Source organism: Moschus berezovskii, chromosome 6, assembly GCF_049115385.1.
Source record: "Moschus berezovskii isolate FMDL1 chromosome 6, NW_MosBer_1.0, whole genome shotgun sequence".
NCBI classification, from domain to species: Eukaryota; Metazoa; Chordata; class Mammalia; order Artiodactyla; family Moschidae; genus Moschus; species Moschus berezovskii.
The window spans coordinates 123,317,099-123,343,460 of record NC_142465.1 but is presented as its reverse complement, the minus strand read 5'-3'; the positions used below and the strand labels follow the sequence as shown (position 1 = coordinate 123,343,460).

The window sequence follows — 26,362 nt, the reverse complement described above, 5'->3', positions numbered from 1 at the left end:
GAGACACTGAAAAGGCTGCCATGAAAAGGTAACATTTACAACATGCTGGGGATGAGCAGCTTTTAAATTAATTTTTGGTTGCCCTGGGTCTTCAGTACTGTGCACGGACTTCTCTCTAGCTGCGAGTCTCAGGCTTCTCACTGCAGTGGCTCCTCTTGGGGAACGTGGGCTCGAGAGCATGGGCTTCACAGCTGTGGTGCAGGGCTAAGTTGCTTCACAGCATGTGCTGTCTTCCCAGGTCGGGGATCAAGCCCATGTCTCCTGCATTGGCAAGTGGATTCTTACCCACCGAGCCACCACTGGGGCCCCAGTGGGTGCCAGGCTGGACCACCAGGGCCTCAACTTCCCCACCTGTGAGCTGGGATGAGGGCACTCCCTGTGCTCACAGCTGTCAACAAGGCACAGGGCCCTTCTGGGACTGGGGGTGGCAGCAGCCGTCACAGTCACAGGGTGTGTGCACCAGGGTCTGGGACGGCTGCGGGAACTCCGGTGTGGACATTCCCTGCCTTGTCCTTCTTGCCACAGACTCCACACTCCACCTTTGCAGAATTCATGGGAAGGTCTCCGTGGCCCCACCTAGCTGCACCAGGAAGTGGGTGGGCAGGATGCTTGCGCCCCCTGCCGACCAGCCTGCCTTTGGGCAGAGCCGCCGGGTTTCCCACAGCCGGCATGGGAAGGGGAAGTGGTTCAAGGGCCTCGAGGACACGTGAAAGCCTGGCCATCCCCCAACACCTACACATCTGAGGCACACGCCTCACAGGTCTCCCACTTGAGCGTTTATTTTGGTGACAGCTGCAGGACTGCCTGGGGCAGGGGTAGGCAGGTGTGGAGCTGCCCGCAGCGGGAGCAGGTGTCAAACCAGGGGCCCCACGCCTGCAGCCGGGGCTGGAGTCCAGGCAGCCTGCGTCCCAGACAGCGCCCCTCGGGGGTGGAGCTGGCCTCTGGCTGCCCTTTCTCAACAGGGCTCTGCTGGGCGGGAAGGGGCGGCCACACACCCGGCCACAACTGCAGAGGCGGAGAGGCAGGGGCCAGTGGGTGGGGCTCCCCGTGGGGGCTCAGGTGCCCACGGGACCACTGAGGAGGGGCTGGCGGCCGCCCCGCTTCCCAAGGTGGCTTTACAAGGGGCACTGAAGTTTCTTATGAAGCTGTGGGAGGGAAAGGGATGCAGACTGGAAATGTCACCCCAGGACCAGATGGAGGGTAGCTGCTGCAGCCCAGGGGACACGGCTGGAGTCTGTCCGCCAGGAGACGTGGCGCTCACTTCTGCAGTGGCTGCAGCTCGGGTGGCAGGTTGCACCCCGTGTAGACGCCGTTGGTGATGCTGTACTCTAGCAGAGCCCCAAAGCACGGGTCCTGCTGACACACCAAGGAGCAGGCTGGTTCTCACAGCCGTCCTGCGCCCCCCAGGACCCGCTCCCCAGGCCCCCGGCCATGACTCACTCTGACAAGGACATGAGGGTTTCCCAGTACGATCAGCAAGGCTTTGGGTCTGGTGATTGCAACGTTAAATCTTTTTGAGTTGGACAAGAATCCCAAAAAATATCTATCATCTTCAAATCTATCTTCATTTGACCGTACCTACAAAACACAGAGATTAATAAAAACAGCATTTAAAAATTTTTGGCGTGGAAAGGAATTCGACATATAAAAGCATTTAACAATGCTACACATCAGTGTGTCTTCATTTTGCAGTGGGAGGGGGACAGGCCTCACCGCACTGTGTGCTCCCCAGGGGTGACCTCACACGTGGGTTTCAAGAAACGCTGCTTCTTCTCCTGCCTGAACTCCCTAATCTGCCTGCAGTTAACAGTGGTGCACTGGTCACTATGGGAATTTTTAAAAGAAGAACAGACTCCTCGGAGCCCAGCTGCTTTCTGATCCCGCCTCCCCCTCCTCTCCATTCCCGGCTCCCTTCTCCAAATTTAAGCACTTCTTCCTGGGATTCTGAACTTGTTTTGTTTTCTTAAAGAACACCCTGCAGGTAAGTGCTCGAGGGGAGGCCCCATGCAGGTCTGGGACAGGGCACCTACAGTGGAGATGATGATGACCAGGTACTCCTGCCCTTGAAACTCCTCCACAGATCCAACCTTTATATCCATCAGATCAACGTTTCGCAAAAGAATTTTGATTTTCTCTACCTTTGAAGGAGATAAGATCAAAGATAAAATTTCACAAACCTGACCATTTCTTTACACAGTAACAGCAAGAACCAAATGGTAACCAGTGAGCATCAGGGCCTTTCAACTCCTAATCACGTTTCATAACCTCTAAGCTGCTCACAGCACACGCCCTGATCTCAGATGGGGGTGCGCTGGTGGTTACTGCCAGGAGTGGGGTTCCCGTGAGACACGAGGGCACCTTGTGCTGCCAACAGGGGGGGCGGCCCCAGGGTGCCCCCCAGGGTGGGGGGAGAGCCCCTCAGGGGATCCCACCCCCAGGGGCCTGAGCGGCCACCACAGGTAAGCCAAGAGAAAGAGGGCCGGGGAGACGTTCCTGCAGGCGGGGCAAGATTGGGCGGAGGGCTGGGGGAGAGGGTGTCGAGATCTCTAGGCGGTGCTGGCAAAGGAGAAGCAACTCAGAATTGTGAAAGGAACAGAACACGGGCAGAAGCTTGGCTCTCATCAGGAGAGGAGGCTGGAGGGTGGGGACTAGAGGCTGCTCCCTGCACGCCCAGAGGACAGGCCTTCTCGAGGCTTGTGCCCACTGTGTCTGGGGCACAGAAGCAGCAGCTGTGCAGACAGACGGGGGAGCGGCAGAGAGGCTGGGACCCCACGGACACGACTGCGCAGAGGCCCTTGAGCAGCCCACACCTGCTTCCGGTAGGGCGTGATGACGCCGATGTCGCCAGTGGACACCCGGCTGGAGACGCTCCTGGCCAGCAGGCAGCAGTAGCGCAGGGCCTGCACGGCCTCGGCAGGGTTGAACCATGACGGGCTTCGTCCCTCTCGAGCTTCGCTGCCCTGAGTCACCAGGAAGAGAAGAGGATACCTGGTCCATCAGAAAATGTCACTTTCTTGACAACAGAAACCCTAACGATCAGAAGCCTGTGCACCACAAGCAGAGAGCAGCCTCCACTCGCCACAGCTAGAGAAAGCCCATTCAAAGCAACGAAGGCCCAGCACAGCCACATAAATAAAGCTTAGTAAAAAGAGTATTTATTAAAAAGTGAGGTGACCTTTCAGGCCTGTGCTTTTCACACCACGGAGCTCCATGCGCACAGCTCCGTGCAGGGTACCCAGTGGGCTTTAGTCTCCGGTTCCTTCTACACAACCTCTGGCATGTTTGCAAACTCCTTCTACACGGGTTTTGTCATGCACAGGCTTATTGTGACCTTCAGGACGCCCCTCCCTCGTTTTATTCCCCACTCACCAGGAGTGCTGCAGTCCATGGGGTCACGAACAGTCAGACACTACTTAGTGGCTGAACTCCGCCGCCACCAGCAGCAGCAGGAGGGAGCCAGCCCACCACGGGCCCTCGGGAAACACCTGGTAAGGGCTGGATTCAACAGACCCACGCACAGACACGCGCACACCCTCCTGCTGAGCCAGCCCGAAGCTCACCCGCACTCCGTGGAAGATGAGGGGGAAGCCCTTCCTGGGCAGCTTCTCCCAGCTGAGCAGGGCAGCCACCACGGTGGGGTCCGCGCACACCTCGAGCTCTCGGTGGTAGAACAGTCTGGACGGCAGGGCCAGCAGGGCCGAGTGCGACCTGTAGTTCTTCACCAGCTTCGTCACCTACGGGGGAGGTGGGGCAGGGCCTGGGCCAGAGCCCGCGGGTGCCCTGAAGCTGCCGCCAGGGAGGAGGCACCCTGCACCCGCGCCCACCGTCCCATTAGCGCCTCCTGCCTCAGAAGCGCTCAGGATGCCTCCACCAGGAGACAGGGCCCCTGTGGGGGCTGTAGGCTGCCTCCAAGCTGCACCCTGATCCAGGCCATGGGAGCCTGGCCATTAGAGCTGCCTGGGGAGCCTGGTCTCGGATCTGCTACAGTGGGTGCTGGGTCTCTGAGGCCAGCTAGGACCTAGTTGAGAGCCACTGATGATGAAGCACCAGGACATGAAGCGAGGGCAACTTTGTTTCCTGCCTCAACTGTGCAGGAAGTTCACTCCAGTCTTTCCTTTTCCTGTGGTGGGAAGGCCAGAGGCCGGGACTCTCCGGCTGCCACATTTCTACTCAGCCATCATGATGGGTCCAGCCTCTGAGACTTCTGTCAAAACCCCAAACCCGACTCAGCAGCACGACTTCTCCCTCAGCCAGGCTGGGCCCGTGAGCTGATCTGGAGCCCTGCCCGCCACCTTGGCCACCCTGTGCCCACCTGCCCCTTCTGCCCTCTGGCAGAAAGGGCATGGAATGTGGAACAGGGCCCAGGCCTTGCCCTGACCGTCGCCCACGATCCCTGCACCTGGTTTTCTGTTCCGAGTCCAGAGGGGAACCTCCTCTTGCCTGTGCAAGGGGGAGTCACAGGCACAGCGCTCTGAGCTCCAGGTGCTGGGGCTCCTGAAACACAGACGCCAAGGTCTGTGCCTTGGTGCTGTCAGAGAGCCGCCAAGAACCAGGAACCTGTGCTCCACCTGGCACCTCAGGAGACCGCAGACACGCTGCCTTCTCCTCCAGGTAAACTTACAAAGCTCCTACCCATTTCCCATAGCGTCATGGTCTGCAGTGGTCCTACTGACGGGCTGGAGCTGCTGGGAAGGGCTGTCCCCTCAGGAAGCCCCTCAAGAGGCCCAGGAAGCAGTTCCTGAGTTCCCAGGAGAGTGGGTTTGAAGGCACCTCAGGTGCACCCTAGGTGGTAGCAGCCTCCGCCCCCAGCTGTGAATCAGAGAGGTGGCCTCCCCGCTGGCCCCTCTGATCCAGCCTGACTGAAGAGCATATGGGTCTGAGCTCACCAACAAGGGGTTGTAGGCGCCGCAGGCCCCAAAAGCGTCCTCATCACGCAGGTACGCTGGTCGGGACATTAGTCTCTCCAGCATGGAGACATTCAGCCCGTAGGCCATGGCAAGTCTGGACTTGATGACTGGTCCCAGCTGCATGGGGTCTCCAGCCAGGACGATCTACAGCATGAATGGGGCGACTCTCAGAGTGGGTCTCACCAGTGAGGAAGGCAGATACAGCTGCCTGGGCCCCTGTGTGTGGAGGGGCAGGGACTGAGGCAGGGGTGCCGCAGCGCTCGGGCCTTACCTGGCCGCTGATGTCCGAGACCAGCCCCAGGGGGATGAGGCACTCGGGCTCGCTCGCCTGGCCCGCCTCATCCACAAACACGTGCGTGAAGTGTCCAACTCTGCAGCAGACGCATCCCAGGGTCACTCCTGCTTGAGTGTCCTGCCCGCAAGGCCTCGCCTCACGGCCTAGGAGCCCAGGCACCTCCAACCCACCCTGACACCGCACGCTGCCCTGCCTCTGCCCGGGGAAGCGCCAAGCCTTGAGCTCCCACCTCAAGCCTATCTGGTAGAAGAGCCCCGCGCTGCTGCACGTGGTGATGACCACCCTGAAGCGAGAGGCTTTCCAGACGTCTTCCCCGTCTCTGCAGTATGGCCTGATGGCCTCTGTGATGGTCTGCAGAGGACAGGCCACCCTTAAGGCTACTGAGTGATTCTTTAAACTGCACGTAATCACAAAGCTGAATGGAATTCTCAACAATAAGCCTGTCCTGCTGCCCCTTTTCAGCTGGACTACGTAATGGTGTGAGATTGTTCTCTTAAATCAAAACATCTCACGTTTTCTTATCAAGGTAATCCCCGTCTGACAGACGCTAGAACCATGAACATAACACGAGAATCCTGCACAGCCTTCCCCAAGACGACCACACATGCTTTCTCATCTTTTTTGCTAACCAACAGAACAGAAAAAAAAGCAAATACACATCTGGGGGAGGCAAGCAGGAGCGTCACTGCCTCACAGAGCTGGGCCTGCCGGCCGCCAGCAGCACAAAACCAGCCCTCCTGTGTCCTCTGGCGGGGCGCACGAGGCCGGGAAGGGCGCTCACCTCCTCGAACCTGCAGGTGGCGTTCACGCGGACCATGGTGCCCGGACGCAGCACCCGGCTCTCATGCAGCCGCAGGCACACAAGGTCGGCCGCACTGTTGGAGGGCGCGCACACCAGGATCCGGCTGTCCGGCAGAGCATGGAAGACCTTGCCCAGGACACATGGAAGGTACAGGGGGAACGGTCAGCAGCCAGCACCAAGCCCCCCACGAGGGCTCAGGACGCAGACCTGCTGCCCGGCCCACGTCCCCCCTCGTGGCCAGAGCCCTGGCCCTGCCATCGTGTCTCCCAGGCCCCAAACCGCCCAGGCGGGACCCTGGGAAACCTTGCACCAGGTCTGGGTGCCTGTGTGTCAACCCGGGTCCCCAGCGGTGCGGGACACTGAGCGTACCCTCTCTTTCCACAGACTCAGTCTCCACCTAGATCGAGGCACCAGAAACATCTGCAGGTGACGGTTCTGAGATGAAGCGACCCCTTTCTAAACTGAGGACACCAGCTCTCAGAAGCCCTACAGCCACACAGCAAAGCGCGGCATGCAAAGCAAATGAGATTCTCTACGCTGCTCCTCACGCTCTGGTCCCAAGGTCTGCACCGACCCGTCCTGACGCCAGGAGGACAGGCTGCATCTCCGGCGACACTGCCCGGCCGTTACCTGCAGGATGGCCTCTATGATGGTCACCGTCTTTCCCGTCCCCGGAGGCCCGAAGAGCACGTAGGGGATCGGGCGGCAGTCTCCGCTCAGGATCCTCCTCACCGCCAGCTTCTGGTTCTCGTTGAGCATGGGGTTGAAAAACTCCTTTTCTCTTGCCTTCGGGGATCCGCTGACTGCATCAGGGAGAGACGGTCAGTGGGTCACAGGCAGCGCCCTTCAAGGCCCGCTCAGCGTCACGCACCAGGACAGCTGGCTGACTGCAAACGCCCAGGCCACTCGCCCCTCCCCATTTCCCTTGGGCAGTGTCACCAAGGTGTCAGCTGTTGTGGTAACAGGTGGACAGGAACAGCCACCATCAACACCAGCGTGTGTCCCCCGGCAGCCCCAGACGTCTCCCCTCCAAGCCTGCGGGAGCCAGCCTGGCCCCAGACTCACCCAGCCTGCTCATCTCTGTAGCGAAGGCCCGTGGCCCTGGTGTGTCCTGGGCACCTGCCTGGTACTCCTCTGGGGCATGCCTAGTTTGGTCCTTCACGGGTTTCCTATTCTAGAAAAAAATCACGCCAAAAAAATTGCTTAAAAAGAAAGCTTTGTGTTCACGCAGGCTTAAAGTGTGACTGTAAACAATCATCAAATGCTTGTTTTGCTGACTTAACAGCTCTCTGCACAGATCACAAGTCATCCCTTTCAGATGTAATAAGAATGCAGAATGTCTAATAAAAACTGCTAAAAAGGACTATATTCTCCTTGAGTCCAGGACGTCTGTTCTTCCTGTGGAGCCTGCTCATGTGCAGGGAGAACCCGTGAGGGCTGACTGCAGACGCGGCCCTTGCTTCTGGGGCCCCAGGTTCTCCTCGCCATGTGTGAAGGGGCCCCATGAGCTTGGCGAGGACCTGGCCCCAGGCAGACCCTCACCTGCCTCTTGGTTATGAGGCAGCCCTGGGGCTGCTCCCTCGTCTCCTGGGTCAGGATCATGCCGAGGAACTGGTTTTGCGCGTGTTTAAACATAAACTGAATCTGACCTGGACCAATGGAACTATTTTTCAAATTTCTCATTATAATCAACGTGGTAATAAACAGCTCTGCACATATATGCTTGTGCAATCACCTGATTACTTTCACAGCGTAAATTCCCAAAGTAAAATTTCTATACAGGTTTTCACACTGAAAAGTTTTTATCTTTTATCAAATTTTAGTTCAAGAGATCACAGCAATTCACCCTTCCAGCATCATCTCAGTTTTACAGAAAACTGACACACAGTAAGGAGTGGACCTCCAAAGCACGTAACTGGACAAGTCCGGACACACGCACACCTGTGAAGCCATCACCACAAAAAAGAAAGTCTGACTCTCAATCCTCAAGCACCCCACTATATGCCCTCCTGCTGCTGCAGACTGACGTGCATCTTCCAGAATGTTCTATTCACAGAAGCGCACAGATGCAGGCTTTCTGACATCTCTACACAGCACAACTGGAGGTCTGGAGACCCCTTTGGGCTGTGTGTACGCAGACATTACCCTCTTCCTTGCTGAGAAGGCATTCATGGTGAGAACAAACGGACTGCTGGCCTGTTGTCCGCGGGTGGACAGGGATTGTTTCTGAGTCTGGGCCGCTGCAGGGAGGCTGCTGTGCGCGTGCTCCCACTGCCCCCAGGGAGACGCCTGCACTGCACGCTGCAGGCGGTCCCCGGCTCAGGCGCTCGTCCTCCGTGTTCCCACCGGCGAGTGCAGTGAGGCTTCCTTGGCCCAGAGTGTAGCCACATTAACAGGCGTGTGGTGGGGTCTCACTGTGGCTCTGTGTTTCCCTACACTGAGCATCTTCTCACGGGCTTGTCCTCTGTACATGGTTCATGTGTACAACATCTGCTCAGGTGTTGGTTCATTAAAAACTATTTTACTACTGAATTTGCAAAATTCTTCCGTATGTAGTCTTGTTACAAGTATTTCATCAGATAACATGATTTGCAGTCTGTCACGTGTTTTCATTGTCTTAAGTGTCTTTTTTTTTTTAGAAGTTAATTTATTTGGCTGGCCTGGGTCCTGGTTGTGGCATGCAAACTTTTAGTTGCAGCACACGGAATCTTAGTTCCTTGACTGGGGATTGAACCCAGGCCCCCTGCACTGGTAGCACAGACTCTTAACCACTGGACCACCAGGGAAGTCCTGTGCAAGGCTGTTTATGTTCTTTTTATTGTTTAACAGTGAGAACAAAATAACTTACTGGAATATGCAGATCAGAGTTGAATCAGTGTGCCACTCCTGGAGAAAAGGGGGCAGTTTCACAGAAGCAGTGTCTTTCCCAATCCCATCTCCATCTGAAGTGGATCAAAACACACCACTGGCCACTGAGTGAAAACACTGCCTCCTCCACGAAGCAGACGCTGGCTCTGGCTTGGGGCTCCCCGGCCTGGGGGCTCTCAACGCTGGTGACAGGGGCTGCGGTGACCACAGTGGCCGCTCCTCGTTTCTTCTCTCGGGGATCACTGCTCAAGGTCTGAACCCGCTACTTCATGCATTCTGTCTGATTTTTAATTTTCCCATTTGGTGGGAAGGTAAATCCGCTCCCTGCAGTTCCACCTTGGCTGGGTGCTTTGCAGCCTGGCTAATCTGTAACAGGACAATGGTCTGTATTTAAAGTGCTAAGATTCAGCTCATCAGGACTGTGATCCACTAAAGCAGCAATACTTCCTGAGAATCGGGCAGTGGGATGGGCCAGGAAAAGAGGTGAAAACACAGTTTTGCAGATGACATTGCATCTTTGTTCAGTGAAGACCTCTTTCTATTTTTCAGAGCAAAACTGAGTTCAACTACCAGTTACATGGCAGATGATTTTAATGGAAACCTTTAGAGAATTTTCTGTGGTTGTGCAGGCATTCTAAAGCTATCATTTCTCCATTTCTGGAGAGGGGCTACAAAGTAGTAAAAAGGTTTATACATGTCAGATATAATTTAAAAATTTGTATTTACTATAAAGTCAAAGCATGCTCAAAAAAGCAAATTCCAACAGCACAGAATTACAAATTACAAGCTGTAACCTGTGGCATGAAGGGTTTTTCTTGTTAATGGAAATACAAAGATGAATAAAACCACTTCTATTTTACTCTTGAAAATACGATGTCGAGCCTAGAACAATACCTGGCACATGATGCGTATTTCCGGACCTACTGACTGTGCATTGAGAAACCTTGTAGCCCGCAAAGAGGCCACACAGGAACCATGTTTCTGGTGTGCAGCGCTTGTGGAAGTCTGTCGAGCGTGTGTACCGAGAAAAACGTGCCTGAGCGCACACAAAAACCATGTAACTTAAAAACAAAACCACAGAGCAAAGATTAGTAAAACTAAAAGCTGGTTCTTTGAGAAGATAAACAATACTGACAAACCACTAGCCAGACTCATCAGGAAAAAAAGGGAGAAAAATGAAATCGACAAAATTAGAAATGAAAAAGGAGAGGTTATAACAGACAACAGAAATACAAAGGATCATAAGAGAATATTATGAGCAACTATATGCTAGTAAAATGGACAACTTAGAGGAAATGGACTGCTGCTGCCGCCAAGTCGCTTCAGTCGTGTCCGACTCCGTGCGAAGCCATAGACGGCAGCCCACCAGGCTCCGCCGTCCCTGGGATTCTCCAGGCAAGAACACTGGAGTGGGTCACCATTTCCTTCTCCAATGCCTGAAAGTGAAAAGTGAAAGTGAAGTCGCTCAGTCGTGTCCAACTGTTAGCGACCCCATGGACTGCAGCCCACCAGGCTCCTCCGTCCATGGGATTTTCCAGGCAAGAATACTGGAGTGGGGTGTCATTGCCTTCTCCGAGAGGAAATGGACAGGTACTTAGAAAAGATCAACCTACCAAGACTGAACCAGGAAGAAACAGAAATTGTGAACAACCCAGTTACAAGCACTGAAACTGAAGCAGTGATCAGAAATCTCCCAGAAACAGAAGCCCAGGGCCAGAGGCTCCACAGGGCAGCTCCATCAAACACTTAGACAAGAGCCAATGCCTGTTTTTTTGAAACTCTCCCAAAAAACTGCACAGGAAGGAACACTTCCAAACTCATTCTATGAGGCCACCATCACCCTGATACTAAAACCAGGTAAAGACAACACAAAAAAAGAAAACTACAGGCCAGTATCACTGATGAACACAGATGCAAAAATTCTCAACAAATTCTAGCAAACAGAAATTTTAAACAGAACACATTAAAAAGCTCATATAGCATGATCAAGTCGGGTTTATTCCAGGGATGCAAGGATTCTTCCAATATATGTACATCAATCAATGTGACACACCATATCAACAAACTGAAAGATTAAAAACCACATGATCATCTCAACAGACGCAGAAAAAGCCTTTGACCAAATTCAGCACCCATTTATGATAAAAACGCTCCAAAGGATGGGCACAGAAGGAATCTACCTCAACACGGTAAAGGCCACATATGAAAAGCCCACAGCAAACATTACTCTCAATGGTGAAAAATCGAAAGCACTGCCCCTAAGACCAGGGACTAGACAAGGGTGTCCACTTTCACCATAATTGTTCAACGTACTCCTGGAAGTCCTAGCTACAACAGCTAGAGAAGAAAAGGAAGCAAAAGGGGTCCAGATCGGAGAAGAAGTAAATTTTGTGCTTTTCTGTCGTACATGAACGAGCACCAGCCACAGGCACACCCATGTCCCCTTTGCCTGTGACAGGGCCCCTGATTCGGCTCCGGGCCACACAGCCAATCCCCGCTGCCTGTCAGTCTCTCCATACATCTCCCCTCCTCCCTCCCCGCCCCCAGCGTGTCCACAGGTCTGTGCTCTGCCCGTCTCTCCATGGCTGCCCTGCAAACAAACCCTTCAGCGCCCCTCCTCAGATTCCACACATACGTGTCGTATGACGCTTTCCTTTCTATTCCTGACTCACTGCTTCACTCCTTAACAGGCTCTAGGTTCATCCACCTCATCAGAACTGACTCCTATCTGCTCCTTTTTAGGGCGGAGTCACATTCCCTGTGTGTATGTACCTTCATCTGTCGACGGACATCTCGGTTGCTTCCATGTTGTAGCTACTGTAGACGGTGCTGGAGTGAACACTGGGATTCATGTGTCCTTTTCAGTTTTGGTTTCCTCAGGATATATGCCTAGGAGTGGGATTGCTGGGTCATATGGTGGCTTTATTCCTAGTTTTTTAAGGAGTCTCCATACCATCTTCCATCATTTTACATTCCCACCAGCAGTGCAAGAGCTTTCCCTTTTCTCCACACCCTCTCCAGCATTTATGGTTTGTACACTATTTGATGATGGCCATTCTGACTGGGTGAGGTGGTATCTTATTGTAGTTTTGATCTGCATTTCTCTAATAGAGTGATGTTGAGCATCTTTTCATGTGCTTGTTAGCCATCTGTATGTCTTCTCTGGAGAAATGTCTGTTTAGGTCTTTTTCCCACTTTTTGATTCGGTTATTTGCTTTTCTGGTACTGAGCTGTATGGCCTGCTTGCATATTTTGGAAATTAACTATTTATCACTTGTTTCCTTTGCTATTATTTTCTCCAGTTCTGACGGTTGTCTTTTCACCTTGTTTGTGGTTTCCTTTGCTGTGCAAAAGCTTCTAAGTTTAATTAGGTCCCACTTGTTTACTTTTGTTTATATTTCCATTACTCTAGGAGGTAGATCATAGATCTTGCTTTGATTTATGTCATCAAGTGTTCTGCCTATCCTCTCCGCAAAGAGTTTAATAGTTTCTGGTCTTACATTCAGGTCTTTAATCCATTTTGAGTTTATCTTTACATATGGTGTTAGGTTATAGCTCTACAGAGCCAGCATAAACAACACCAGGAGCTGACTGTGGCTCAGATCATGAACTCCTTATTGCCAAATTCATACTTAAATTGAACAAAGTAGGGAAAACCACTAAGACATTCAGGTATGACCTAAATCAAATCCTTTACAATTATACACTGGAAGTGACAAATAGATTCAAGTGATTAGATCTGACACACAGAGTGCCTGAAGAACTATGGACGGAGGTTTGTGACATTGTTCAGGAGGCAGTGATCAAGACCATCCCCAAGAAAAAGAAATGCAAATAAGGCAAAATGGCTGTCTGAGGAGGACTTACAAATAGCTATGAAAAGAAGAGAAATGGAAAGCAAAGGAGCAAAGGAAAGATATAAGCATCTGAATGCAGAGTTCCAAAGAACAGCAAGGAGAGAGAAGAAAGGCTTCCTCAGTGATCAGTGCAAAGAAACAGAGGAAAATAATAGAATGGAAAAGACTAGAGATCTCTTCAAGAAAATCAGAAATACCAAGGGAACATTTCATGCAAAGATGGGCTTGATAAAGGACAGAAATGGTATGGACCTAACAGAAGCAGAAGACATTCAGAAGAGGTGGCAAGAATACACAGAAGAACTATACAAAAAAGATCTTCACAACCCAGATAATCACAACGGTGTCATCACTCACCTAGAGCCAGACATCCTGGAATGTGATGTCAATGGGCCTTAGGAAGCATCACTACGAACAAAGCTAGTGGAGGTGATAGAATTCCAGTTGCGCTATTTCACATCCTAAAAGATGCTGCTGCAAAAGTGCTGCACTCAATATGTCAGCAAATTTGGAAAACTCAGCAGTGGCCACAGGACTGGAAAAGGTCAGTTTTCATTCCAATCCCAAAAAAAAGCAATGCCAAAGAATGCTCAAACTATCGCACAATTGCAACTCATCTCACACACTAGTAAAGTAATGCTCAAAATTCTCCAATCTGGGCTTCAACAGTACATGAACCATGAACTTTCAGATGCTCAAGCTGGATTTAGAAAAGGTAGAGGAACTAAAGATCAAATTGCCTACATCTGCAAGAGAGTTTCAGAAAAACATCTATTTCTGCTTTACTGACTATGCCAAAGCCTTTGACTGTTCAGATCACAACAAACTGTGGAAAATTCTTAAAGAGGTGGGAATACCAGACCACCTGACCTGCCTCCTGAGAAATCTGTATGCAGGTCAGGAAGCAACAGTTAGAACTGGACATGAAACAACAGACTGGTTCCAAATTAGGAAAGGAGTATGTCAAGGCTGTATATTGTCACCCTGCTTATTTAACTTACCTGCAGAGTATATCATGAGAAACGCTGGGCTGGAGGAAGCACAAGCTGGAATCAAGATTGCCAGGAGAAATATCAATAACCTCAGATATGCAGATGACACCACCCTTATGGCAGAAAGTGAAGAACTAGGAAGCCTCTTAATGAAAATGAAAGAGGAGAGTGAAAAAGTTGGTTTGAAGCTCAACATTCAGAAAACTAAGATCATGGTATGCAATCCCATCACTTCATGGGAAATAGATGGGAAAGCAGTGGAAACAGTGACAGACTTTACTTTCCTGGGCTCTAAAATCACTGCAGAAGGTTGATTGCAGCCATGAAATTAAAAGACACTTACTCCTTGGAAGGAAAGTTATGACCAACCTAGACAGCATATTAAAAAGCAGAGACATTACTTTGACAACAGAGGTCCATCATGGTTTTTCCAGTGGTCATGTATGGATGTGAGAGTTGGACTATAAAGAAAGCTGAGCGCCGAAGAATTGATGCTTTTGAACTGTGGTGTTGGAGAAGACTCTGGAGAGTCCCTTGGACTGCGAAGAGATCAAACCAGTCCATCGTAAAGGAGATCAGTCCTGAATAGTCATTGGAAGGACTGATGTTGAAGCTGAAATTCCAATTCTGGCCACCTGATACAAAGAACTGACTCATTTGAAAACATCCTGATGCTGCGAAAGATTGAGGGCAGGAGGAGAAGGGGATGACAGAGGATGAGATGGTTGGATGGCATCACCGACTCGATGGACATGAGTTTGAGTGAACTCCGGGAGTTGGTGATGGACAGGGAGGCCTGGCGTGCTGCAGTCCATGGGGTCGCAAAGAGTCGGACACGACTGAGCGACTGAACTGATTTCCTTCATCAGTGTCTTATAGTTTTCTGTATACAGGCCTTTTTTCACCTTAGGTAAGTTTATTCCTAGATACTAATTCTGTCTGCTGCAATGGTGAATGGGGTTGATTCCTTAATTTCTCTTGCAGAGAAAGAGCTATGAACACGGCAGGAAGACTTGAGGGAGAAGGGGAGATGTACGGAGAGACTGACAGGGAATCCACAACACCGTATGTGAGACAGACAGGCAATGGGGATTCGCTGTGTGACTCGGAGCTGAATCAGGGGCCCTGCCTCAGGTGGGAGGGTGGGGTGTGGAGGGAGGTCTGGGAGGGAGGGGACATGGGTGTGCCTATGGCTGATTCTTGTTTATGAATGATAGAAAACCACAAAATTCTGTAAAGCAATTAGCTCTCAATTAAAAAATTAAAAAGTAAATAAATGAAAACAAAAAAATAAAACTATGTGCTCACACAATATATCCTTATCTTCCGTTTCCCTACTTGGTATAATGCAGCTGTCATTACCCGACATGTAAGGGTACACAGACTTTACACAGTGAATAGTTTATTTCACTTTCATTGAGATGTGGGGTTATTCGTGAGCCACACTCACTATGCTCCTCTGATGCGCCAGTAAACTGAGAGGAAACTATGATATATTTACACATATCAAAGCAGTACCTTGGAGGTAGACTGTCCGTCATTTTTGGTGTCTTGTGCATGGGTCCAATTCCATGTCACCTGGGGAGGCTGTAAAATGATTTCTTCTGGAAACAACACTTTTAAAACAAGACAACATGAGAAGGCAGATGTTACTGATAAGCTTAAGAAAGGTGACTAGAGGAGATACGCGCGTCTGTGTGCCCCTCTGCCCCTGCTGTGGGCCTGCTCCTCAGCTGCAGCTGACGCCAGTGGCGCACGCTCTGCGCAGCCGTGCCATTCTCTTGTTCATTTGTAGCACACAAATGAGGCGTGTTGGGACGGGGAAGCAGAGCACAGTCACTGCACCGTTAATAGCTCAAGCACACTATTTCCACATGCTTGAAAGTGTCAGAAAACAGGGAACCTCCCCAACAGAAAAAACACTGGATATCAGAATTTCAATTCATTTCTAATGTACCGCTAAAGAAACTGATTTACACAAAATTCTACAGGAAGCTTCTAAAATACCCCACAAAGATATAACACCACCATCCCCCAAAAGCAGTACCTTTTACCCCCAAGTGGATGACCTGTTCAAGTGCAAAGTGGCATCGTCTGCTGGTGGTCCTGCGGAGGAGAAAGCAACACAGGTCAGTGCCTGGCACCTCAGCAGACGGCCGCTCAGAGCCCTGGCTGGGCAGCACAGGAGCCCCGCTGGCCATGAGGCTGCCATCAGGATGCCAGGAGTTTACTGGGAAAACCTCAAACGTGCCAGGGTAGCAAGGATGCCTTCCCTTCTAGGACTATCTCTGTTTAATGTATAAAGTGAACAAGGAGAAAAAAAGGAAAATAGAGCCTGTGGCATGTCAGAGAGACAATAACAGCGCTGTGTCAGTAGGAAAGTACTAGGCTAGTGAAAGAGCAATTTTGGTTTTGCACTGTTGAACTTTGCCATGTGATACTGGAACACATTCTTAAATAAATGCAGTTATGTTATACATCATTTTAATGAACATTTCTCGCTTTATGTCTTTTTTGTTACTGACTTATTACTTATATTTATTTTAGATTATGGAAACAATGTTTGACAAAAAGCAGATTTGAGCAACTTTCTTATTCAAGTTCAGAATGGGTCATTAAGCAGCAGAGACAACTCCCAACATCACCAGCTCACTTGGTCTAGGAATGCTAACAAACGTACAGTGCAGTCGTGGTTCAAGAAGTTTTACAAAGGAGACGAGAGCCTTGAAGACGGGGAACACAGTGGCTGGCCATCAGAAGTTGACAAGGACCAACTGAGAACAATCACCGCAGCCGATCCTCTTACAGCTACACGAGAAGCTGCCAAGGAGCTCCATGTCGGTCATTCCATGGGCGTTCGGCACTCGAAGCAAATCAGAAAGGTGAAAAAACTTGGAAGTGGGTGCCTTATGAGCTGACCGAAAACCAAAATCATTGCTCTGAAGTGTTGTTTTCTTACTCTATGCAACACCAACAAACATTTCCCGGTCAGACTGTGATGTGTGACAAAAGGTGGCTTTTATATGGCAACCAGCGATGACCAGCTCAGTGCCTGGACCAGGACGCTCCAGAGCAATTCCCAAAGCAAACTGGCAAAAGAGGTCATGGTCACTGTGTGGTCATCTGCTGCCTGTCTGGTCCATTACAGTTTTCCAAATTCTGGCTAAACCATTACATCTGAGAAGTATGCTCAGCAAATGGATGAGATGCACCAAAAACTGCAATGCCTTCAGCTGCTACTGGTCAACAGAAAGGGCCCAATTCTTCTCCACGACAACACCCTCATATGTCACACAACCAGTGCTTCAAAAGTTGAATGAATTGGGCTGCAAAGTTTTGCTTCATCTGCCACTTTCACCAGACCTCTTGCCAACCAACTACGTCTTCTTCAAGTATCTTGGTAACTTTTTGCAGGGAAAACACTTCCACAACCAACAGGAAGCAGAAAATGCTTTCCAAGAGCTCACCAAATCCTGAAGAATGGATTTTTGCACTACAGGAATAAACAAACTTATTTCTCGCTGGCAAAAATGTGTTGATTGTCATGGTTCCTATTTTGACTAATAAAAATGTCTTTGAGTCTAGTTACAACGATTTAAAATTCGCAGTCTGAAACTGCAATTATGTTTGCACCAATCCAGTAACTTTCAGCCTCCCTAGTGGGTCAGTGGTTAAGAGTCTGCCTTGCAACGCAGGGAGCACTGTTCGATCCCTGGCCCAGGAAGACCCCATGTGCCGCAGGGCAGCCAAGCCTGTGCAGCACCACTGCGGAGCCCTGAGCCTAACACCCGTGCCCTACAGCAGGAGCCACCGCAGTGAGGGGCCTGCAGCACCACAGCCAGAGGGCAGCCCCCCACCCACCGCAGCCAGAGAAGGCACGAGCTCAGCAACAAAGACCCAGCACAGCCAAAAACAAATAATAAAGTCTTAAAAGTGAAGTAACTGATGGTGAAGATTCACTCCTATGAAATTTATTCAAAACAGTTAAAAGATAAACTGAGGTATGTTAAAAATTTTAAGAGTTCATTAAAGCAAAAACTGATTAGAATCAGAATCAGGCAGTCCAAACCGCAGACAGAGAGGAGCATGAGGAGCTGCTCAAAATGGAAGACTTTGATAGGCAGAAAGGAGCGGGCATGGGGAAGTGATTGAGGCCAAAAGGTTATTGCAATAACCGAGAATGGGAAGGGACTCTGAAAGAAATACGTACCTTAATCACTTTGCTGTATACTGGAGACTAACACAATACTGTAAATCAACTCTACTGCAATTAAAAAAAGACGTCTACTGTCCCTTAATGGACCTAAAGGGTCCATCATTTCATCTTGACCAAACTCTCAACAGGCTCTCTATAGAGACCGACAGGCTGAGTCTGAAATCCCTGCGGAGTGCCGACACGCAGGACAGCCATCGTTCGGCAGGAGAGGGGCTCACTGGAGGCTGTCCCCTCGACTCTGCAGCCGACCACGAGCGTACCGGGCAAGACTCTGTGCTGCGGCTGTGAGACAGACACACGCATCCGTGCAGCAGAACAGAGGGCTTAGGAGCAGATCCACAGCCACAGGCCAACTGGCTTTCAAAAAGGTGAAAAGGTCACTCACTGGACAAAGGACAGTCTGACTTTTCAACAAACAGTGTTGGGACAACTGGATACCCCCTGCCCCTAGTCAATCCATACCTTGCATCATCTGTAAAAACGAAACAGATCATAGCAATAAACGTAAAACTTCAAGCTGTAAAATTTCTATTCTAGAAGAAAACATAGGACAAAACCCTTACGACCTGGAGTCTGGCAGACTTCTTAACATGTCACTGAAAGCATCATCCACCAAGGAAAAACCGGCACAGTGAGCGCCAGCACAATTGAGAATCCCTGCTTTTCAAAAGGCACCGCTGAGGACAATGGAGACACAAGCCAGAGTCTGAGAAGACCCGCAAAAGCACCCCTCATACCGGGCTCGCAGTGGGACTCAGTGACCAGTCCCCAGACAGACAAAGGTAAAGCGAATGGCGGAGGCTGTGAGCCACAGGCTGGAGCAGGCACTCTCACCAAGGCCGAGTGACGGCCAGCAAGTGCTGGTGGTCAGAACAAGGACCGCCGAGACCACAGGCCCCCCGCGCAGCTCACGCCGCCACGAGCAGCAGCAAGACCAACCCAGGGGCTGCGAGCTTGTGGGGCCAGTGGAGCCTCACACACGCTGGCGGGCACACAGGCAGCGCAGCCCCTGAGGAGGGCCTGGCAGGGTCTCTGGATGCCCAGGGTGCACCAGCTGCTGCACACAGCTAAGACACTGCCAGGCACTTACCCAAGAGAGGGGACAGCGCCCGTCCACACAGACAGGCAGGCAGGACGCGCACAGCAGCTTAGCCAAGAGGGGGACAGTGCCCGTCCACACAGACACGCAGGCAGGACGCGCACAGCAGCGTTACTTGTAACGGCCACGATCAGCAAACAAGCCAGCGTCCAACCACAGGTGCCTGCATCAGTGAGCTAGGGTGTGGTCTTATAAGGGAGTATTACTCATAAAAAAGAACGAATTCATGCAAAAGTAAGGCTGAATCTCAAGATAATTTGCTGAGTGAAAGATGCCAGGCAAAAAAGAGTAGGTCCTGCACGTTTCCACTTAATGTGAATTCTGCGACGTGACAGCGATCCTCTGGAGACTGGATGCTGGGGCGCAGGCCAGCAGGACGCGGCACCAAGAAACGCCTGCAGAGCCAGACCCACCACGGTCTTCACTGCGAAGATGCATCCAACAGGCACGCAAACGTCAACAGCATGAAACTGTATACTTTAAACAGCCGAAACCATTTCATGATTATTGTATCTCAGTAAACCTACGTTTTTAAGGAGGAAAAATACTTGCAAAGGAGCATAAGGGCGGACCATCTGTGCATTGAGAGGCCTGGCCTCCTGGTTCTGTCTCACCTGCTGCACTGCCATGTCATCCATCCTCTCATTTTTCAAAACAAGCAGGAAATAGAGATTTTCTGAAGTGTGAAATGATCTGAAGTAACTTAACTTGTTGCTGTTGTTCAGTCACTAAGTTGTGTCCGACTCCTTGCAAACCCATGGACTGCAGCACGCCAGGCTTCCCTGTCCTAAAATCTGTCACTGTTTCCACTGTATCCCCATCTATTTGCCATGAAGTGATGGGACCGGATGCCATGATCATCGTTTTCTGAATGTTGAGTTTTAAGCCAACTTTTTCACTCTCCTCTTTCACTTTCATCAAGAGGTTCTTTAGTTCTTCACTTTCTGCCATACGGGTAGTGTGATCTGCATATCTCAGGTTATTGATATTTCTCCCGGCAATCTTGATTCCAGCTTGTGCTTCCTCCAGCCCAGCGTTTCTCATGATGTACTCTGCATATAAGTTAAATAAGCAGGGAGACAATATACAGCCTTGATGTACTCCTTTCCCAATTTGGAACCAGTCTGTTGTTGCATGTCCAGTTCTAACTGTTGCCTCCTGATCTGCATACATATTTCTTAGGAGACAGGAAAGGTGGTCTGGTATCCCCACCTCTTTAACAATGTTCCACAGTCTGTTGTGATCCACACAGTCAAAGGCTTTGGCGTAGTAAATAAAGCAGAAGTAGATGCTTTTCTGGAACTCTCTTGCTTTTTCTATGATCCAACAGATGTTGGCAATTTGATCTCTGGTTCCTCTGCCTTTTCTAAAACCAGCTTGAACATCTGGAAGTTCTTAGTTCATGTACAGTTGAAACCTCACTTGGAGAATTTTGAGCATTACTTTGCTAGCATGTGAGATGAGTGCAATTGTGCGGCAGTTTGAACATTCTTTGGCATTGCCTTTTTTGGGGATTGGAAAGAAAACTGACCTTTTCCAGTCCTGTGGCCATTGCTGAGTTTTCCAAATTTGCTGGCATATTGAGTGTAACACTCTCACAGCATCATCTTTCAGGATTTGAAATAGCTCAACTGGAATTCCATCACCTCCACTAGCTTTGTTCATAGTGATGCTTCCAAAGGCCCACTTGACTTCACATTCCAGGATGTCTGGCTCTAGGTGCGTGATCACACCATTGTGATTATCTGGGTCGTGAAGATCTTTTTTGTACAGTTCTTCTGTGTATTCTTGCCACCTCTTCTCAATATCTTCTGCTTCTGTTATGTCCATACCATTTCTGTCCTTTATCGAGCCCATCTTTGCATGAAATGTTCCCTTGATATCTCTTAATTTTCTTGAAGAGATCTCTAGTCTTTTCCATTCTATTGTTTTCCTCTATTTCTTTGCATTGATCGCTGAGGAAGGCTTTCTTATCTCTCCTTGCTGTTCTTTGGAACTCTACATTCAGATGCTTGTATCTTTCCTTTTCTCTTTTGCCTTTAGCTTCTCTTCTTTTCACAGCTATTTGTGAGGCCTCCTCAGACAGCCACTTTGCCTTTTTGCATTTCTTTTTCTCGGGGGTGGTCTTGATCACTGCCTCCTGTACAGTGTCCCAAACCTCCGTCCACAGTTCTTTGGCACTCTATCAGATCTAATCCCTTGAATCTATTTCTCACCTCCAGTGTACAATCGTAAGGGATTTGATTTAGGTCATACCTGAATGTCCTAGTGGTTTCCCCTACTTTCTTATATTTAAGTCTGAACTTGGCAATAAGGAGTTCATGATCTGAGCCACAGTCAGCTCCCAGTTTTGTTTTTGCTGATTATACAGAGTTTCTCCATCTTTGGCTGCAAAGAATATAATCAATCTGATTTCAGTGTTGATCATCTAGTGATGTCCATGTGTAGAGTCTTCTCTTGTGTTGTTGGAAGAGGGTGTTTGCTATGACCAGTGCGTTCTCTTGGCAAAACTCTTGTTAGCCTTTGCCCTGCTTCATTTTGTACTCCAATACCAAACTTGCCTGTTACTCCAGGTATCTCTTGACCTCCTACTTTTGCATTCCAGTCCCCTATGATGAAAAAGAAAATTTTTTGGGGGGTGTTAGTCCTAGAAAGTCTTGTCGGTCTTCACAGAACATTTCAACTTCAGCTTCTTTAGCATTAGTGGTTGGGGCATAGACTTGGATCACCATGATATTGAATGGTTTGCCTTGGAAACGAACAGAGATCATTCTGTCGCTTTTGAGAGTACTGCATTTCGGATTCTGTTGTTGACCATGATGGCTGCTCCATTTCTTCTGAGGGATTCCTGCCCACAGTAGTAGATATAATGGTCAGCTGAATTAAAGTCACCCATTTCAGTCCATTTTAGTTCACTGATTCCTAGAATGTCGACGTTCACTCTTGCCATCTCCTGTTTGACCACTTCCAATTTACGTTGATTGATGGATCTAACATTCCAGGTTCCTATGCAACATTGTTCTTTAGCACATCAGACTTTACTTCCATCACCATTCACATCCAAAACTTGGCTTTGTTTTTGCTTTGGCTCCATCTCTTCATTCTTTCTGGACCTTACCTGCCTCTTGAGGAATCTGTATGCAGGTCAAGAAGCAACAGTTAGAACTGGACATGGAACAACAGACTGGTTCAAAATTGGGAAAGGAGTACATCAAGGCTGTATATTGTCACCCTGATTATTTAACTTACCAGCAGAGTACATCATGAGAAACGCTGGGCTGGATGAAGCCCAAGCTGGAATCAAGATCACTGGGAGAAATATCAATAACCTCAGACATACAGATTACACTACCCTTATGGCAGAAAGCAAAGAGGAACTGAAGAGCCTCTTGATAAAAGTGAAAGAGAGTAAATAAGTTGGCTTAAAATTCAACATTCAGAAAACTAAGATCATGGCATCACTTCATGGCAAATAGATGGGGAAACAATGGAAACAGTGACAGACTATTTTCTTGGGCTGCAAAATCACTGCAGATGGTGACTGTAGCCATGAAATTAAAAAGACGCTTGCTCCTTCGAAGAAAAGTTATGACTAATCTAGACAGCATATTAAAAAGCAGAGACATTACTCTGCCGACATAAGTCTGTCTAGTCAAAGCTATAATTTTTCCAGTAGTCATGTATGGATGTGAGAGTTGGACTATAAAGAAAGCTGAGTGCCGAAGAATTAATGCTTTTGAACTGTGGTGTAGGAGAAGACTCTTGAGAGTCTCTCGGACTGCAAAGAGATCAAACTAGTGAATCCCAAAGGAAATCAGTCCTGAATATTCAATGGAAGGACTGATGCTGAAGCTGAAGCTCCAATACTTTCGCCACCTGATGTGAAGAACTAACTCACTGGAAAAGATCCTGATGCTGGGAAAGATTGAAGGCGGGAGGAGAAGTGGACGAGAGGATGAGATGGTTGGATGGCATCACTGACCTGAAGGACATGAGTTTGAGTGAACTCCGGGAGTTGGTGATGGACAGGGAGGACTGGCATGCTGCATTCCATGGGGTTGCAAAGAGTTGGACACGACTGAGCGACTGAACTGAACTTGCCATGAAGTGATGGGACAGGATGCCACAATCTTAATTTTTTGAATGTTGAGTTTCAAGCCAGTTTTTTCACTTTCCTCCTTCACACTCATGAAGAGGCTCTTTAGTTCCTCTTTATTCTCTGCCATTCAGTTCAGTTCAGTTCAGTTCAGTTCAGTCGCTCAGTCGTGTCGGACTCTTTGCGACCCCATGAACCACAACACGAAAGGCCTCCCTGTCCATCACCAACTCCCGGAGTTCACTCAAACTCATGTCCATCGAGTCGGTGATGCCGTCCAGCCACCTCATTTTCTGTCATCCCCGTCTCCTCCCGCCCCCAATCGCTCCCAGCATCAGTCTTTTCCAGTGAGTCAACTCGTCGCATGAGGTGGCCAAAGGATTGGAGTTTCAGCTTCAGCATCAGTCCTTCCAATGAACACCAAGGATTGATCTCCTCCAGAATGGACTGGTTGGATCTCCTTGCAGTCCAAGGGACTCTCAAGAGTCTTCTCCAGCTCCACAGTTCAAAAGCATCAATTCTTCGGCGATCAGCTTTCTTCACAGTCCAACTCTCACATCCATACATGACCACGGGAAAAACCATAGCCTTGACTAGACGGACCTTGGTTGGCAAAGTAATGTCTCTGCTTTTTAATATGCTATCTAGGCTGGTCATAACTTTCCTTCCAAGGATTAAGCGTCTTTTAATTTCGTGGCTGCAATCAGCATCATCAGTGATTTTGGAGCCCAAAAAAATAAAGTCTGACACGGTTTCCACTGTTTCCCCATCTATTTCCCATGAAGTGATGGGACCAGATGCCATGATCTTCGTTTTCTGAATGTTGAGCTTCAAGCCAACCTTTTCACTCTCCTCTTTTACTTTCATCAAGAGGCCTTTGAGTTCCTCTTCACTTTCTGCCATAAGGGTGGTGTCATCTGCATATCTGAGCTTATTGATATTTCTCCCGGCAATCTTGATTCCAGCTTGTGCTTCTTCCAGCCCAGCGTTCCTCATGATGTACTCTACATATAAGTTAAATAAGCAGGGTGACAATATACAACCTTGACGTACTCCTTTTCCTATTTGGACCACAGCCCTGTCTAACTCAATGAAGCTAAGCCATGCCGTGTGGGGCCACCCAAGACGGACGGGTTATGGTGGAGAGGTCTGACAGTATGTGGTCCACTGGAGAAGGGAATGGCAAACCACTTCAGTATACTTGCCTTGAGAACCCCATGAACAGTATCTCTGCCATTAGAGTGGTATCATCTGCATATCTAAGGTTGTTGGTATTTTTCCTGGCAATCTTGATTCCAGCTTGTGATTCATCGAGTCCTGCATTTCGCATGATGTACTCTTCATATAAGTTAAATAAGCAGGGTGACAATATACAGCCTTGATGTACTCCTTTCCTAATTTTGAACTAGTCTATTGTTCCATGTCTGTTTCTAGCTGTTGCTTTTTGACCTGAACAGAGGTTTCTCAGGAGACATGTAAGGTGGTCTGGTATTCCCATCTCTTTAGGAATATTCCACAGTTTGTTATGATCCACAGGCAAAGGTTTTAGTGTAGTCAAAGAAACAGATGTTTTTCTTCAACTCCCTTGCTTTCTCCAGGATCCAAAATACCTGCAATTTGATCTCTGTTTCCTTTGCCTCTCTCAAACCCAGTTTGTACATCTTGGAAGTTGTCGATTCATGTACTGTTGAAGCCTAGCTTGAAGGATTTTGTGAAATGAGTGCAACTGTACAGTAGTTTGAACATTCTTTAACATTGCTCTTCTTTGTGGCAGTAACTTAATGTAAACCATCAAAAAATTATCTGGGAGAAAAAAAGGAAGAAATAAACCAAAGAAAATAGATAAAAGAATAAAAAAGGGGGAAAAAAGAACAACAAAAAAAAGGAAACAAAATCTTATCTGGGGCGAGCAGAACCTCTGTGCAGACAAGTGCCCCCGGGCTTTCTCACTCATGGCAGCCGGCCCGTCCCCTTCGCGACCCACCTGGACGATGCTGAAGCCACCCAGGGTCCTGAGCCGCTTCCTGCTCCGTCTGTCTCCTGGGCTCAGCTCTGACAGCGCTGCCGCCCACCGTCCCGTCTGTGCCCCTCAGTCGGCTTCCTCTCGCACCAGCTGCAGCTCTGCTGCCTCCGCCCCCACCCCGCCCCTCACTCAGATCCACGACCTCTCCCTCCTCTGTGAGTGGCCCGCCTCCTGCTTCAGAGCAACAAGCCCGCAGACGCCCCCACGCACCAGCACTGCCCCTGCTGTACCAGCTCAGCACTGAGGAGGACGTGCCCCTGCCCCAGAGACCGCGGCCTCCAACCTGGGTGCAGAGCCGCGCCCCACGAGTCACTCACGCTCCCTGTCAGCACACAAACAAGGGAGGACCCCTGGGCCTCGGGCGCCTCCTCACTCACTGGTCTCTTTGTCCTGTCTTTTCTGCTTTCACAGGCAAACACCCCTCAAGAGGCCGACTCCACATCTGCACCATCCATTCATCCTCAAGACGTTTCCATCTGGCTGCATTCCAAACACCGAGAGCTCGTACATCAGATGTGAAAAGCATGTGTGCGTGCTCAGTCGCACGGTCTTGTCTGACTCTTTGTGACCCATGGACTGTAGCCTGCCAGGCTTCTCTGTCCATGAAATCTCCCAGGCAACAATACTGGAGGGGGTTGCCATTCCTTTCTCCAGGGGATCTTCCCGAACCAAGGATCGAAACTGCATCTTCTCCATCTGCAGGCGGATTCTTTACAACTGAGCCACCAGGGAAGACCAGACACAAAGAGCACTAATGTACAAAAGCCCAGGTACATTTCACTATAAAAACTACCACCTTCTGTTACTCAAAAGATACTTTACAAAGTGAAAAATCAAGTAACAAACTCACAGAAGTTATCTCTAAGGCATGAATCTAAGAAAGGTCTACATAAAGCAAACAGAACTCTTACAAATGATAAGAGTCAAATTAATCAATAAAAGACATGAGCAAGCATTTCACAGATGTAGGAACTTGATGGCCAACAAACAGGGAGATCTGTAACCTTAGACATCATCAGAGAAACATTCCTCATGACCACAGAGGAAACAGCAGACACCTACAAGGCTGGCACCAATTCAGACGTTCCCCAAAACCAGCTTTTGGGAGAGTGTTACAGATCCTGACCTTGGGGGTTGCTGCTCCCACCACGTGTAGCACTGGAACATTACCACCCCCCAGCTGTGACCCCCATCCTAAGTGTGCAGC

At 49.4% G+C, this 26,362-nt stretch overlaps 1 protein-coding gene across 1 annotated transcript in view; it reads right to left on the bottom strand.

Moving 5' to 3' along the window:
• Nucleotides 1–757: 757 nt before the first annotated feature.
• The window catches only part of MOV10L1 (Mov10 like RNA helicase 1), a 57,943-nt gene continuing 32,338 nt past the window's right edge, over nt 758–26,362 (bottom strand). Inside the window, exons 14-26 of the mRNA XM_055396157.2 lie at nt 15,769–15,827; nt 15,240–15,337; nt 7,070–7,178; nt 6,635–6,807; nt 5,984–6,130; nt 5,432–5,553; nt 5,179–5,278; nt 4,887–5,051; nt 3,561–3,734; nt 2,811–2,960; nt 2,031–2,138; nt 1,441–1,578; nt 758–1,353 (exon numbers count right to left, since the gene is read on the bottom strand). Coding sequence (XP_055252132.2) covers nt 1,258–1,353; nt 1,441–1,578; nt 2,031–2,138; nt 2,811–2,960; nt 3,561–3,734; nt 4,887–5,051; nt 5,179–5,278; nt 5,432–5,553; nt 5,984–6,130; nt 6,635–6,807; nt 7,070–7,178; nt 15,240–15,337; nt 15,769–15,827 — 1,639 coding nt within the window. The 3' untranslated portion in view covers nt 758–1,257. The remainder of the gene's footprint in view (nt 1,354–1,440; nt 1,579–2,030; nt 2,139–2,810; nt 2,961–3,560; nt 3,735–4,886; nt 5,052–5,178; nt 5,279–5,431; nt 5,554–5,983; nt 6,131–6,634; nt 6,808–7,069; nt 7,179–15,239; nt 15,338–15,768; nt 15,828–26,362) is intronic.